This window comes from Neovison vison, chromosome 10 (assembly GCF_020171115.1).
Source record: "Neovison vison isolate M4711 chromosome 10, ASM_NN_V1, whole genome shotgun sequence".
Taxonomy (NCBI): domain Eukaryota; kingdom Metazoa; phylum Chordata; class Mammalia; order Carnivora; family Mustelidae; genus Neogale; species Neogale vison.
The window spans coordinates 3,679,638-3,695,803 of NC_058100.1; the positions used below are offsets into that span (position 1 = coordinate 3,679,638).

Genomic DNA, 16,166 nt, shown 5'->3' on the forward strand with positions numbered 1-16,166 from the left:
TATTATTATTTACATATTGCTGGAATATAGATTTTTCATGAAATAGGCTCAAGAACATTTTGGAGATGATAGAAGAAAGGACTGATGACTTGGGAAATAAATCCATAGAAATAAGTTGATCTGAAGAAGAAAAAAGTTAAAATGAGTCAATTCTGTGAGATTTTCAAGACAATATCAAGTAGTCCAATGATTAGAATATCAGAAGGAAATGAAGAGATAAAGAGAAAAATAAAGATGAAGAAGAAAATATTTTAAGAAATAATAGCTGGAAATTTCCTGTACATGGTGGAAGACAATAATGTACAAAGTCAAGGTGTTCAACAAATCGCAAGGAAGAAACGTACAAAAGCTTGTGCAAACACACCATTCTCAAACTGATGCAAGCCACAGGTAGCGAGAAAGCATTGAAACAGGAGGAATCCGACACGTCACGTGGAGTAATGCGACACCCTTAGTGGCAGCACGGGCATCAGAAACTAGGGAGGACAGAGACTCAGTAAGTGGCATGAGGGAAGATGAAGAGACGTATTTTTTATTCACGAAAACTAAATTCCATAAATAAAGGCAAAATGAAGACATTTTCAGGTAAAGAAACATGAAGATAGTGGCTGGCAAGCATGTGCTTTAAGAAACACTAAGGGAAGGCTGACGGAAAACAAAACCCACGGGGACTTGGATGCACAGGAGGGAACGAAGGACATGGTGGGAACACAGGAAAGAATGAGCTGAACGTGGTGAGCGTGAGGTTAAATAGAGAAGAGTATACACACGTACACAAGTATTCTCTACATTTCCCTGAAAAGAGGCACATGTGCTTGTTTGAAAATTATAAGGACGTTGTTAGTGAACTCAAGTAAACGCAGCTCTGTCGTTGCAACTTCCCTATGTTTTACAGGAAATAATTCAGTATTAAGCTGAAGTGGAGTGCAGTTAACAAGCATGCTGTGATCCTCCACCAACAGGTGAAACAGTGTGCAACGAGATCACTAGGAGGCCAGCGGTCGTGCTGCTGTGAGACGAGCTTCCACATCTCCGCTCCGCTTCGGACGGACGTGGGTCCCCACGAACGGCCCGGGAGTGCAGAGAAGCGGTCCTGAGTCCACGTCTCCTCTCCTTCTCCCTCGCCCGGCTGTGTTTGCTCTCTCTCTCCCCAAAATAAATAACCTTAAAAAAAAAATAAAATACAAAAATGCGTCTGAAAGAAGTGGAATGGACAGACGAGGATGTGGGAAGAGGGTAAGGCTGAGGAAGGAGGGTGCTCTCGGCTTTGAACGTGAGTGCGTGTGCCTTTGAGACAGGGCGCGCCCTGGAAAGGGTCATCTCCGCTCTTGAGACAAAAGCAGGGAAGGCGAATCCCTGTGTTCTTACTGTGCATCTCACCGGGAGACTTTAAAACCATGAATCTGAGTTCTGTGATCTGGGGCCGGCGGGGTGGGGGTCGGGTCACTTAAACTCTATGAGGCTCGGTTTCCTCTTCTATAAAATGCAATTATTCACCCTTTTTTAACCAGGTTATTTTAAGTTTTCAAGGAGATTTAACATGTGAAAATTGCAAATATAATATTTAGTACACAATGGGATTATTGTTTCAATCATGATCGCAGCATCTCTGTGTTCCCATTTCTTCTTCTGCTTACCCCCAAGGAGTACTCACAGGTAATGACAGTTGGAAGTGTGTCCTGAAACAGCGCCCCGGGGACTGGGGTCCCTCAGAGACAGAAGCTGTTCCACGGAAGCAGAGATGATTCACCTCGTGGGGCCACAGGTGCAGAGGCTGTCTTGGTATCACCTGGGAGCATCACCTTTTGCTCAGAGAAGCATCTGAGACGGGTCTCAGGGCTCTTCCCCTGCAGGCAGGGCGGCACCGAGGCATCTGGGGCATGGCTGCTGAGAAGCAGGGTTCTCCTCCCTGTGAGCCTCGTCGGGTGAGTGGAGAGCCTCCCCTTGCCCGGTCTCCCAGCCGCAGCACGGCCTCACAGCGGATCTGTGCACCGAGCGGTCCACCACTTCCCCGAGTCTGATGCTTCTGTCCGCGCTCGGCCTGGACTCACACAGAAGAGGCTCCGGGGAGGGCGGCAGAGAAAAGGGACTGTGACAGAGCTCCGTGTTCATGGGTACGGACGTCCCACAGTGTCAGAGGGTTGTCGTTGTTTGGGGGCTGTAATGTTGGATTAGGAGTCAGCACTTTTTCTCTGGTCCTGTCTCTGTCCCCTGACCTAGAAAACAATATCCCAGAAGCTTCGCTGCCTCCTGTTCTAACAGGGTGAGTCCGTGCCCACGTGTGTATTCTTACGTGGGTGGCTGTAGGATGTCGGTATGAACGGGAGTCCGGGGCACCTCCTGCTTGTTGATGTGCTGTCTCGGAAGGCAGGTGTTGGTAACACGTCTGATGGACTTGTGGGTGACGGACACGGTCATCGGGGAAATACGGGTGCACAGGGTTTTGGACCTGTGAACTGGGCGTGGTTGGGGATGAGTGCTTTACCTGTGGCATGCGTGTCTCTCTGTGTAGTGTGTGTGTGTGGGCGTGTGTGTGCACACTGTGTGTCCTCGTACATGGACACGTACCTGCACGCAAGTGAGAGCGGGTCCGTACATCTCTCTGTCTGGTGCTGTCGATCCCTTCCTGAGGTCTGCTTGCTGTCCCAATGAGAGGTTTCTTTCTGAGTTACAGCAGGCACAAAGAAAGGAGAACCCGCCTCATCCTGCCCTCTAAGGAAACCAGGCACCTGCCGCCCAGGCGGAAGGGGTCAGCACGTTGACCGGGGCCCCCTCAGGATGGGCCAGGCCAATGCAACTGCCTGGAAGGGTTTTGTGTTCCTGGGCTTCTCCAGCTTTGGGGAGCTGCAACTCCTGCTCTTTGCCCTCTTCCTACTTCTGTATCTTGCTACCCTGACTGCCAATGTCTTCATTATCGTGGTCATCAGGCTGGACAGCCACCTGCACACCCCCATGTACCTCTTCCTCTCCTTCCTGTCTTTCTCCGAGACCTGCTACACGTTGGGCATCATTCCTCGGATGCTGTCCAGCCTGGTCATGGGGGGCCAGGCCATCTCCTATGTGGGCTGTGCCGCCCAGATGTTCTTCTCTGCTTCCTGGGCCTGCACCGACTGCTTCCTTCTGGCTGTCATGGGCTTCGACAGGTATGTGGCCATCTGTGTCCCACTGCACTACGCCAGCCGCATGAGCCCTGCCTTCTGCTCCCAGCTGGTCGGCACCTCCTTCCTCAGCGGGTACCTCTTCGGGCTGGGAATGACACTAGTCATTTTCCGCCTCCCGTTCTGCGGCTCCCATGAGATCCAGCATTTTTTCTGTGACACGCCTCCGGTGCTGAGCCTGGCCTGCGGGGACACGGGCCCGAGTGAACTGGGCATCCTCATCCTCAGCCTGCTGGTCCTCCTCGTGTCTTTCGCCCTCATCACCGTCTCCTACGCCCACATTCTGACGGCAATCCTGCGGATCCCGTCGGCCGAGGGCCGGAAGAAGGCCTTCTCCACCTGTGTCTCACACCTCACGGTGGTCATTGTCCACTACGGCTGCGCCTCCTTCATGTACTTGAGGCCCAAAGCCAGCTACTCCCTGGAGCGGGACCAGCTCATCGCGGTCACCTACACCGTGGTGACCCCCCTCCTCAACCCCATCGTTTACAGTCTGAGGAATCGGGCCGTGCAGACGGCCCTGAGAAGCGCCTTCCGAGGGAGACTGCTTCGTAGAGGATGAAGGCTCCCCCAGCGGCACCGTCTCTTCTGCGCAGGCTGGACTGAGACCAGGAACCCAGGAAAATGGGCCAGATGCTCAGGGTCTCAGATCAAAGCCGTCCTCCCCCTGCAACCCTCTGGGAGAGCCCTGCCCTGCTGCCTGCACTTGCCCAGGGCTGCTGGGGAATGTGGAGCGGGGAACCCCCTCAGTTCACTGTGTTTAACTCGCACTGGGCTCGGAATCTGAACTCCCACTGAGCTCGGAATTGGAACTCGCACTTTCTCGCCATCACTGCGGAAGTCCAGCTCCTTAAGAATGTCCCAGCTCTGCTGAACGAGGGGAGAGCAGTTTGGCCTGCTCGAGTTCAGAGCCGCTCTGGCTGGAGTCCGATCCAGGGGTATGGTTCAGAGTTTTAAATTACTGCATAGTTAGACCCACCCATCTCTGATGCTCTTCCAAGATCTGAAACTCGGTGGGAATCCTTCTGAATGACTAGCTTGAATGCTCTGTTAAATGAAAAGGCGGGCTGTTTTCTCTCCGCGTGGGGTTCTTTCCCCTTTATTATTATTTTTGTATCACTGTCCTCTGACTCATTGTCACTTTGTGCTCTTCCTTGTCACTGGCTTTCCCAGTTGGTAGATTGTATCTCAGAGAAGACGTAGATCTCCTGTTTTCTTTGATACTCGTCATTGCTCCGTGACGGCCTCATAATCTTGGGTGTTGAGGACCTCCTCGCTTGTCCCCTCCCTAGCATAGATACCGTCCTGTGGGATCTGCTGTGGACATGCAGATATACAGTGCTGCAATATACAGTGCTCGGCCCCAGTGTGCTTAGGGACCAATGAAAGGGTAATGAAGCCACACGGCTGTCAGGCCCTATAACGTATAGTACGATGCTAGGTCTCTGCCCCCATGTCCTCGTCTGTAAAATGGCTGTAACCTTGCAGTTTTGCATTGATTGCTGAACAGGACCATGCATGCAAAGAATTTAGCACCAGACCTGGATCATAATGATCTTCCAATAGATGTGAGCTGAGTTTACTGTGAACGTGCTAAGCAGAGTGATATTGGCTTTTAGTTTAGGGAGAGGTTAATTGCATGGAGAATCAGAGGCTTCGTGTCTAAGGTAGTACTCGAATGTGTTCCTAACAGGTGGGTAAGTCTTGACTGCAGTTAAGTGGGAAGAGTATATTCCGGAAGAGGGAATAGAGTAACTGAAGCTTTGTGGCGAGAGGCCGTCTAGACCTGCTTCCGAGTGTGGTGAGCTCTCCAGAGGGACTGAAACTTGTCCCAAACGATGCTAAGTTAGTTTGGGTGAAGACTTCTTTGCAGAAAGGAGGTTTAATACCTTGCCTCAGACTTGATCCCTTCATCAGGGAGAGTAAGCCTCTGAGCTGAGATTAGAGTGGCATCTGGGAACCGATTTCGGAAGAATAATCCAGCTGCAGAGAGGATGACAGAGCCCGGCAGAGAGGGAACAGGGGCAGGGATCGGTAAGGAATCCACTGCCGTCGTCCTAAGCAAAGACATGGGGACCAGAACATGGAGAGTGGGGCTGGAAGATGAAGAAAATGACAAACAGAAGAGATTTTGAAAATGCAGGATTCACATAATTCAGCAGTGAGGGAGCACTGGGGCACGATTTGAGAGAGAGAACTTACATTCAGGGGGTATTTTTCTCAAATAGGAATCCATTTTTTTTTCCATGCCCTCAGGGAAGAATCATAGCCTCTAGTTAGAGCTTCATGGAAACTAAATTTGGGAGGAAGGAAGCCAGAGCCCAGAGAAGAGAACAGGTTGGAGAGAGGTAGGGGAGTCAGTCAGATGTCAGAAAGGGCCTGGGTCTCAAGCAGTAGGGATCACGAAAAAACTCAGGGACGTAGCTATAGGGTGGGGGCTTCAACACAGGCTCCAATCTATAGATTGTAAAGGAAAAGAATTAGTAAGAAAAAGTCAGGGGTTCCAGTTTAAAGTAAGTGAACAGAAGGTCAAGGGAAGATGAGTACCGGGAGGAGCTTTATCACAAATCACAAGGAACATTTGATAAAAGTGCTAATTGTTAGAAGTTGAATATTTATAGACCTAACCAAGTTACATGTGCTGCTTCTGCATTTCCATTTCTACTTGCATGCCTAGGTGGTCAGGATCTGACTTCAGAGGGAGCTGTATTTGACACCAACGGTGTCATCTTCTTATGGCATTTCGTTGGTTCTTCAGACAAATATTATCTTCTCTGGCCTTTATACTATTAAATCTCTTTCATAAGATGTTAACAGCCCTTTGCCATAAAGAGCATTTCTTCACCTATCACATGCTTAACAATCTGATTTAGGTCTTGCAGATACTTGGTGGGGGTTGGGAGGAGAACACAACCATATTAACCTTGCCTTGGTTATTACAAGCACAAATTTGTTGGAGTCCCCATACTTCTTGGTAAGTGTGATATCAATGACAATGATTTTTGATGTGTTTTTTTTTTCAAATGCAACCATTCTTGGTAATTCATAACCAAGTTTTTAAAAAATACTTTCAATGGTCATGTTCGATAGGATCCAACTGTTCAAGCAAAAATCAGTAAAAGGCACTTATACATTATTAGCAACAGAGACAGCATTTTAGATTTAACCAAAATTCGTTTGAATGGTTCCTGAAAGAATTTGTCCCTGACTGAGGAAGGACTACCTTTTGCCCAAAGGATGAGATTGAGACAAAGTGGTAGTCAGGGAGCAATATTCATGGGCTGGTGGTGAAGGCAGTGCAGGATACCAGTAGTCTCACACAAGGCAGAGATGTGATGGAAGGGTTCTCACTGGCAGACAACACTTCGACTTTTACAAATCCAGACAGAATGTTGGCATTGGCCTGAACACTCTTTGGAGATAGCACTCCCTTTTCTTGTTTGTTTGTTTTTTTCTTAATTCCTCATTTTGTAAATCTAACTCTTAGTCTAAGAGGAGGCGGAAGTCAATCAAAACCTTCTTTTCATCACATTAAAATGTAAGCATGAGTGTGGGGCCAGGGAGGGCAAAGGAAGCTCTGCCCAGCCACAGCCTCGTCGTTCTGAGATTAATGATCTCCTCTCTAATGCAGAAGTATGGAGAAAGGGCAGGTTGAGAAGAACACAAGCGTTGGTCTTCTTCCTCTTCCATAGATAAAATACTGGGGTTCTCCAGATCATCAGATATCTTTTCAAATGATATATTTTCAAATGTAAGAATTTATATGCATTCCAAACCTCAAGAGGAACCATTTGTGAGTTACAGATGTGAGTCTTAGACTTTATCCATTCCGCCATGACCCTTGTTTGTGGTGTGACTAGCTGTCTGCCTCTAGAGAACAATTACTTCTCAGAAATACTGATGCTCACATGTGTCAGTAACATTTGACTTCACAGTGCCCTATTAAAAAGAAATACTTTAAAAAATGAACTCTTTTTTAAAGGAAATGTTTTATTTCAAAACCAAAACAAAACAAAGGAATACAAATGTGTAGAATCCAATGAAGAAAAAATGGAGAGCTTGTCCCCAGAGTAGTGACAGGTTGCATACAAAATGAGCCTGTGATGCTTCCTCTCCCCCAGCTCTGGGAATGCCTTCTATCCCCCAAGCCTGATATGTGTCCAGGTGTTCTAATAAGTGTAATAAATACACACCCACCCACACACACAAGACGGTCTCACTCCTCCCCCATACTTGTTGTCTCCTTCCTCCCCCAGTACTTCCCACCACACCAAGATTTGCTATGATTCAGGAAAAGCTGCTTCTCCGTTTCCAAAGAAGGAATTGGTGAAACCCACATAGTCATAGCCGGCAAGATGGCTTTTGCCTCGTGGGTCCACATACTGCTGCATATGTGAGGCACAGAACTGCACTTGTTCTGGGGTTAGGGCCTGAAAAAAAGCAGAAAGAGATACAGCCATAGGGATTAAAAACAGCTGGCTCCTTGGAGCTGGCAACATACCCCAAACCTGGTACCCAGGGGACAGAGAGACGGGGAGCAGCAGCCTGCCCTGTTCCCATCACAGACCTTCTCAGAAGTCTATAATTTCTAATGCGTACATCCAGCTCGTCTTCTCAACTTAGCCCTTACCTGAGGAGTCCTATCTCACTTGGTCTACACACTTCATCCCATTCCCTAAATTTAGGTTATTCAAGAAGTAGGAAAAGAAATAGCCTTAAAAATTGAGTTTCAGAATTGGAATTGACCCTTACGGTCATTAGAGAATGACTTTAATTTTCAAGCTGGCACAAAGCAAAATGAAATGGTGAGAGAAGCAAATGGTCACTTATGCAGGACAATGTTCGAGCAACAACAACAAGATGTGTGGGGGAGGGTAGTTGCCAACTACCAGGCCCAAGACAAGTTCAGTGACAGTGGACACAACTGGAATCTGACCTGCTTCATGTCCTCTTTGGTAATATAGGCCTTGCCTTCTGCCAGGGCTTGGAAAGCATTCTCGATTTCATCACTGGACTTGATGTTCTCGGACTCCTTGTCGATCAGGAATGAGGTGTAGTCCTCCAGGGAGACATAGCCCTTCCTGTGGGAGAAATGGTCTCCCCACTCTGAGACTGTGGGCTGCGACCTCTACTTTGACCCCACTCCTCATACCCTTGCAGGAAAGTAAATGCTGCTTCCCAAGCCCCAGCCTCCATGCCCACAAGAGCCCTCTGACTGGACTCTCTACACAGTCTGGGGGTCTCCATCAGCACCCATTCCCAGGCACTTCAAGTTTTTCAAGATTCTGTCATCTTTGGCATTAGAAAGAATTCATCCCTAACAGTGGTGTGATCTCTCCATGACTGTACTCCACCCCCACAGGCACACAACCCCACTCTTGTCAGTCAACCTCCAAATCATGCAGGTCTCCTTACAACCTTACACACATGGAAGGATTCTTCTCTCAAGGTCCATTCTCAGAACAAGGTAAGATTCATAGATCAAGCAGAAAACAGGGACTGAGGAAATGACAGAGGCTGGGCCTGAGTTGGAGTCAGTGCCATGGACTTGTGAGCTAATCCTGCAAGGCATCAAAACCTGCCCAACTCACATAGGATAGTCTGTGTCTTCCTATTCTTGTGATGAGTTGGTACGGCGTTTCTTGGATCATTTTACCCTCTGTACTTGTCCCTCCAAACCCCAACCCCTATGATGGTCTGGCCCTTGGTCTTCTTCTTACCTCCCAGGATCGACGACATCCAAGAACTTCTCAAACTTGGGCTCAGGTTCATCCTCCTCCACCATGGGCAGGTAGTAATTGAGCCCTCTCAAGCAGGACCGGAAATCTTTGTGGCTCAGTCGCCCGGTCAGATTCTCATCAAAATGTCTGAAGAACAAAAACATTTTATCAAGTTCCATAGAGAACCAGGTTAGAACAGAAAAGAACAGTTCTTATTGGGTCAGCTGAGGCTTTAACTCATCACATGTAATCAGAGAATGGAGTGGGGAGCTTGCCCCTGTTTCTGAATTATTTTTAACCCAGTGAATGGAACAAAGACAGTAAAATGTTGAGCATGGGAGAAATGTATTTTCTGAAGGCCAGGAATCTCATAGACCTATTGAAAAGCATGACCTGAAGGTAATTAAGACATCTAGGTTTTCATTTAAGATCCCACACCAGCACTGAGGGGAAAAAAATTACTTATTTGGAAATTCATTCTGAATGGGTTGGAAAATAAAGAACTGACCAGCTATGAAGTTATACTCACTTATATGTTGTGCTAAATTCCTTTAGTGTGTCCTCACTCACGCCTATGGTGTCTCTGAAAGGAAAAACATGCATTAACCCAAGAAATATAACAGAAAAGTAGCAAAAGACATGCCATGTGGAACAGAGAGGGATGCTCGTGGGTATTAGGCTACTCGGTCATCTGATTCAGGGGTTGGCAAACTATAGCCTATGGGCCAAATCTAGTCTGCCACTTGCTTTTGTACAGTTTAGTGAGTTATGAATGGGTTTTTACCTCTTTACATGGTTGGAAATGATCAAAAGAGGAAGTGTTCCATTAAACATAAAAATTGCATGAAATTCAAATTTCAGTGTCCATAAATAGAATTTTACTGAAACATGGACATGCTCATGAATTGGTGGGCTGTCCATAGCCTGTTCTCTCTACGACAGTGAGTGAGTAGTCACAGCAGAGACCACAAGACTCACCACAGTTGACACACTTATGATCAGTCAGTCTCTCTACAGGAAAAGTTTGCCAATCCCCGATCTAGACAATAATGCTGCCATTATTACCAAGACCTAAAGCTGCTTTGATGTAATTAATTTATTTAGAAAACAAAACAAAACACGTGAATTCTGCTCTTCTGGCTCTACACCTTAGATATTTCTTGCATTCTAGGCATTTGAGAGGGACTCTACAAAAGGGATGGTCTCCTGAAGGGACCACCTAAGAGGGAGAAGGGACTCTGAGAACTGGGTGGTGAGTAGCTTCAAGGGGATAGGCACATGGTCTCCTGTTTCATAATAGACTCCCAAATAAAAAAAAAATAGTCATTCTGTGGGACAGAAAAGAGAGAAAGAGAATTTTGATTCTGGAGATAGTTCGTGTCCTATCTCTGAAGCAGCTCTTTCATTCAGCACCCTGATCTCTAGATCCTGGGGCTAAGTTCCAACACCTAATCCCACCCACACCCTGCAACCCTGGTCATGGGTCTGCAGTACTTGGCTTGGATCTGCTGTTCTAGGTTGTGCTGCATCCTCATCCCCAGCTGGTGGAGCTGGTCCCACTGTTGGGCCAGCCCAATAGTGCTGTACTTGATGTCTAGGACCAGTGCCTCCTCCAGGCTGTCTCCCAGATCCTCAATCTTGGTCAGCTGGCGCTTCATGGCCTGGATCTCCTTCTGCTTCCGCTAGAAAAGCCAAGAAGGAGAGACCAGTCATGCAGGGTACTGGCTTCAAACCAAGGGATGGTAGAGAAGAAGCCGATGAGCTTGAGTTTCCTCTAATAGTTTTCTTTCTTTCTTTCTTTCTTTCTTTCTTTCTTTCTTTCTTTCTTTCTTTTAATTATTCTCAGAACTCTTCCTGTCCTCTGTGAAAAATGAACCACTCAGGAAATCCACTTCTTTGTTCCTTGCTTATGCAATGGGGGAAGGTTAGGAGATGTGACCTCAGTCATTCTGGTCATGTGTAATATATAAATCTAAGGGTTAGTAGCTACATCTTGCAGCAGAGAGGAAGTGTACTCCCAGGACACCTGAAAGGCTGGCTCCCAGCGTTCTGCGCCTCAGGTTATCTACACTGGGGACTGGCTAGCTCCAGCCGGCTTCCCTGCCACCACATGGACAGACTTCCACAGGACGTACCTGTCCTTAGGCACATCTGATGCCAACTGCCTGCATCCAGGCCATGCTTTCTCCTGAGCAGGGGAGGCAGGAGGGGTTCTGAGGATGAGGGAGGATGGAGATACTGAGTGTACTACATGGTGCAAAGGCTTGTGACCTTCCAGGGATCAGTCCTACCTGATGGCATCTTACTCTTCATTATCCAAGTCCTTTCATATGGGAGCAATTAGATTTAATTAATTAAATGTTCTCCTTGAGGTAGAGCAAAAATGAAAATAAGGTTAAGAAACACTGTTCTAGCCCGTTGCTTCACTCAGCTGTTGAGAGACCATCTGGATTTAATTATATTATCAAGTGATTGTCAATGATGACAGCTTCTGCACCTGTTTTCTTTCTTAATTATCACAGTGACTGTGACACCTATATTATGAACTCCATTGTATAGACATAGAAGTCGAGGTTACTGAGGTAAACCAAAGGCCGTGCCCAGGGAGCGGCAGTGAGAGGCTAGAACACAAGCCACTGGCAGCGCTGGAACTAGACCCTGAGGCCCCTGACCTTCTGCCTGGGGAGTTTACCTAAAAGTACTACGGGGGTTGCCTTTAAAGCGTTTCCCTTGCACTCCTCATAATTCTGCCCATATCTCAGCTAATAAGCAAATGTTACTTACTTTATTTGCTTCCAGCTGGGATTCCAGAGTTCCTGTTTCTTTGAGCAAAGACCTAGTTATGAACCAGAGGGAAATGTTCATGATATCAGAAGTCAGTATTTCACCCAGACAGACCTATTCCAACACCCTACGTTTCTCTACTTCTGTGTCTATTATACGGCTCCTCTGAATTGAATTTTCACACCAGATTTTCAGGAAACTGAACTGTTTTGCCAACTGGCAGGCTGCTCGATGGATGAGAAGAGAAGCAAGGTCTGCCCTTGTTCTTCATGTCTGCAAGACTTCTGTACCTTCTTCATGGCTCTTACTCGGAACATACCCTGAACCTAATGAGGTTCAGACGCCCCCTAGTGGGATGCAGACAGTCTGACACGCGGCGTTCTCTCTCCACCCCACCCTTTCAGTCCGGCACCCTCTGGGTCCGAGGGTGACGGAGGTGATGACGAAGATGCCTGGGCGCTAAGTCCTCCTCATTATTAGTTTTACAGAATAGAACAAAACAAACATAATAACATAAGATACTGACCCGTCCAGAAAATAAGCCCTGGGCATGGAGGTCCGGACAGGAATCAAATGAGAGAAAAGAGAAATCACACATTAACACAAATTACTTCAATGATCTTCTTTCCCTAGATTAATGAAATATTCTATATCTAATAGGAACCTGCTTCGCACTGCTCCCGGAGTCTCTCCATCTTGGAGGAACTCAGAGCCTCTGTGCAGCTGCTGTGTTAGGATCAAGAGGTCTGGTTTCAGGTGATGTGCTCAGTGCTGGGCACATGCTGCCAGGGGATGGATGAGGGACCAAACCAGAGGGAGAGGAGGATGAGCTGTGCTTCCTCTGCCTTCTGCCCCATGACTTTTAGCCGTGACACGGGTTTTCCTTTTGCTCACCATCTGGTTCTTCTTTGTTGGGTTCATAGGAACAGGATACATCACGGATTGTCTAAACCACCCCTTCAACTCTCAAAAGTCCCCATTTCTGACCCAGCTACTGGATAGGGTCTACCAACTTTGACGTTTATTCTAATGTATTACAACCTTCCAAGTCTCCTCTTTTCCAGGTCATTTGCCCCGGAACATGTGACAAATGCTATTTTTGTGTAGAAGACATTCTGCCTCTAATAAAAGCAATTAGCGTAGAGTATCTCACTGATTCTCACCAGGGCTCCATGATCAGGCAGCATGATAGCTTCACTGCAGGTGCTCACAGTAGGCTCATGCCCATAAATACATATGTGACCTTGAGCGAGTCCATTTGTCTAGGGAACTTCTTACCACACTTGGAGGCAGAGGTAATCACATCTGCTCTGTACAATTTTCAAGGTCGCAGGGAGAGTTAGGGAGGCCATGGGTATAGAGGCACTTTGTAAAGTGCAACCATAAGGGACTATGTTATTTCAGACTTAATCACAGGCAACAGGAATAAAAAATGAGAGTATCTAGGTGGTGGACAATGGGCAGTGACATGACATTCTCTTTTCTTGGTTTTGCAAGGACTGCTTTAGAAAACGATCAGTTCCAACTTGAGAAGCACTGACAGGATATGGTGAATTTAGGACCACGTAAGTGCTGTAGGACCCCTTCCCACTCCCTTCAGGCATGTATTTCATCCCCATGGTGATGCAGGGGTCACTGTGCACCTGGTCTCCAAGATCCACTGAAGGAAGGCGCTGGCGTTCTGCTCAAACTCCTGGCGCATCTCAAAGTTCTTGACCTGTCTCGCTTCTTCCCTTTGCAGCTCCTGCTCCCGTTCCTAAAACCCCGAATCACAAATAGTGGCGTGAACATTGAAGACCTTTCTTTGCAGTAAAGTAGCTGGTTCCTACACGCTCCCCTCCCCCCAGTCTAACACGTCTTCCAGAAGCATGTGCTACCTATGCGCTTGTATTTCCTCCCGCCCACCTCTCCTTGCAAAGCGGCGGGAAGCTCCCCTCACACCCCAAAGTGGTTGCAGGTGTCACTAAGACCAAGCCCAGTAACAAATAAGCTAGTAATAAAGGCAAATCATCCTCTTCTCATGTTTTGTTTTTTTTTTTTTCCCTAGGTGAAATCTTCATTTAAATGAACATAAACACAGCCCTAAAGGGAAAAGTAGCAACAAGCTGCCGCCCCCCACACTTCACCACTGTGGTCTCTCTCTGACAAATAAATAAATAAAATCTTTTTAAAAATAAAATAAAATTGGTGGTAGTTTGGTGACGTTTTTCTTTGTGAAACTTTTTAATGTTTTCCATAGCTTCTATGATGAATAATATTATACACATAAAAATTATACATAAACATTAAAAAGGCACTTTGGAGGTAGGTATAAAATAAGGTTGTAGGGAATCTATAGACTGTGAACTTATACACGAACCTCATGAACTTTCATACCCCATGTTTAGAGCCACCTCCTGGAGCCCATGTTTGCTTCCTTGAATCACTGCTCAACAGCCAGAGGCATGAGAGTGTCTGAATGCTGGGGCCGTAGGGTTGTACCCACCATGAGCATATTTCTGACATTTCCTTAGACATTTCCTATTCGTGACTGCTGATGCAGCATAGTTATTAATTGTGTCCTTTCTTTCTCAAAAGATCCCCCCACAACTTGTATAATACATTGGGTTGTCATGCTCACCACTGTGAAAGAAAGCCTCTGTTGTGTGCCATTACCTTGATGATGTCAGACAGGTTCTTCCAGAACTTCTCTAGCACCTCCATCGTTAACCACGTGTAAGGGCTGGAGGGCACATTTAAGGCCTTAATCTGCTGGTCCAGCTCCAGCAGATTGTTGAAGTCAGATTGGGCCCCGGCCAAGGAGGCCAAGAAGGCTTCATGATCCTTCTGCAGCTGCCGGATCGCGTTCAGTGAGACACAGTGCACAGGCTCCGACAGGTCCTCCTCAGCATTCTCACACCAGTGGTTGAAAGCGGAAGCCTTGTGTGCAAATTCCATGAACAGCTCCTCAGCCTGCAGAGAAAAAAGTCATCTCCATCTTTCCTGATAAAGGCCGTCAGCAAGAGAAAAGACTGAGGATTAAAAAGACCATATTCAAGCATTTTCAGGGTCAGCTCTCCAAGAGGGCAGAACTGAAACTACCGAGGACATGAAATCAGTGGGCACACGGGTGCATCTGAGGCACCACCCAGGTCCTGGTCCCCTGATGTGAAACTAGTCAAGTCTTCAACATCTACAAATAAAGAGGCTGAAGGACCCCTAGAGTTGTTTTAGCACCAAGAGTCCAAACGAAGCAAGGTCCATTTCCAGTGATGAGATTTCACAGTTTCTTATTCTGAAGTGTGTGCCCTCGTTCTTCCTAGCACATGGCAAACATGCAAAAGTAGGCATTAAATGAATGAATGGGTGAATCATTCAATCTGAGATCACTGATGGGCTAGGCCAGTCTCTCCCACTCTGCTGGCTTCTTCTTTCTCTCTTCTGAAGACAACGCCTCTCTGGTGTCTTTTTGTCTGTACCAAGTCCTTTTCTTGCTTTCTTTCCAAAATTTATTCAGGGCTCAGTCCAGTTCCTACCCTCTAAACTGTACCCTTATCCCTCTGTTAAGGTCTGGAGTTATCCAGATGCTCTGAATGACTGAACTGTCTGAATTTCTGAACAAGAGAAATAGTATGGATTGCTCCTAACAGTAGGTGACCAAAAATGGTTTTAGATTAAAATGTGCCATAGACTTAGGGTCAGCAGTTTGTATTTCCCAAGAGATTTATCTAAGGCAAATGTGAAAATGAGTTTTAATTCCCAAATATGGAGGTTAAGGAGGAGAAAATTGGTCCAAATGGAAGAGGGATGTCAAAGGTGTTAGACCATTACATCCTGTACTCCCTTCGGCACTCTCTTTGTAAAATGTAAAATACAGAAATAGTTGATATGGCCCCTACACGGGAAAGACGCAAAAACCTATAAGGTACCTAGTATCACTTCCTTAATATTATGCATTGTCTCTGTATTTTACAAAGATTCTATAAGCAGGAAATCAAATGATAAACCTCTTTGCAGAGGTTGAAAGTTGAGCAAAATAGAATAAATATGTAAAACATCTTTCTATGTAGAACGTATATATGTGTGTAAAGCTGCCCATAAATTTATTTAGTTTTTCACTTAGGACTTATTTCTGTAGGTACCAAGCCCTTCAATAATTAGTTAAAGGTCTAGACTGACTGATTTTTATCTGTGTGCTTGTTTCCTAATTCCCTTTCCCGCCTACCCTGACTTGCTGCCTGATACAAGACTTCTTGTGGTCTAGGAATGCTCAGTAATTTCACTGAGCATCTTGACTTCCTTTTATTATAGATTATTTTTTATGATCATCATCGAACCTTAGCAGCCACCAATAGATAGAACATTGTCATCACATAAGCCTATAGAGAGCTTAGTGCCTTGCACTGCATTCTCAGGTCCATGATCTCTCTCAATGGTTGTAACAGAGACCAGCAGGAGACAGTGGTAATATAGTCATATTTCTCAAATGGAGGAATCAAGGCTCAGAGATGTGAAGTGACATATA

General features: G+C 46.4%; 2 protein-coding genes across 2 annotated transcripts in view; one reads left to right on the plus strand and one right to left on the minus strand.

Moving 5' to 3' along the window:
- Nucleotides 1-2,778: 2,778 nt before the first annotated feature.
- LOC122918045 (olfactory receptor 10Z1) lies at nucleotides 2,779-3,720 on the plus strand. Its single transcript, XM_044266203.1, has one exon. It carries the CDS (start codon nucleotides 2,779-2,781, stop codon nucleotides 3,718-3,720), a length of 942 nt encoding a protein of 313 aa, XP_044122138.1.
- A 3,677-nt stretch (nucleotides 3,721-7,397) lies between these two features.
- SPTA1 (spectrin alpha, erythrocytic 1) overlaps nucleotides 7,398-16,166 on the minus strand; it is a 62,939-nt gene continuing 54,170 nt past the window's right edge. The window contains exons 43-51 of the mRNA XM_044266204.1: nucleotides 14,318-14,614; nucleotides 13,306-13,418; nucleotides 12,189-12,206; nucleotides 11,663-11,714; nucleotides 10,373-10,560; nucleotides 9,408-9,461; nucleotides 8,879-9,025; nucleotides 8,095-8,239; nucleotides 7,398-7,588 (exon numbers count right to left, since the gene is read on the minus strand). Of these exons, the coding sequence (XP_044122139.1) occupies nucleotides 7,439-7,588; nucleotides 8,095-8,239; nucleotides 8,879-9,025; nucleotides 9,408-9,461; nucleotides 10,373-10,560; nucleotides 11,663-11,714; nucleotides 12,189-12,206; nucleotides 13,306-13,418; nucleotides 14,318-14,614 (1,164 nt within the window). The 3' untranslated portion in view covers nucleotides 7,398-7,438. The remainder of the gene's footprint in view (nucleotides 7,589-8,094; nucleotides 8,240-8,878; nucleotides 9,026-9,407; nucleotides 9,462-10,372; nucleotides 10,561-11,662; nucleotides 11,715-12,188; nucleotides 12,207-13,305; nucleotides 13,419-14,317; nucleotides 14,615-16,166) is intronic.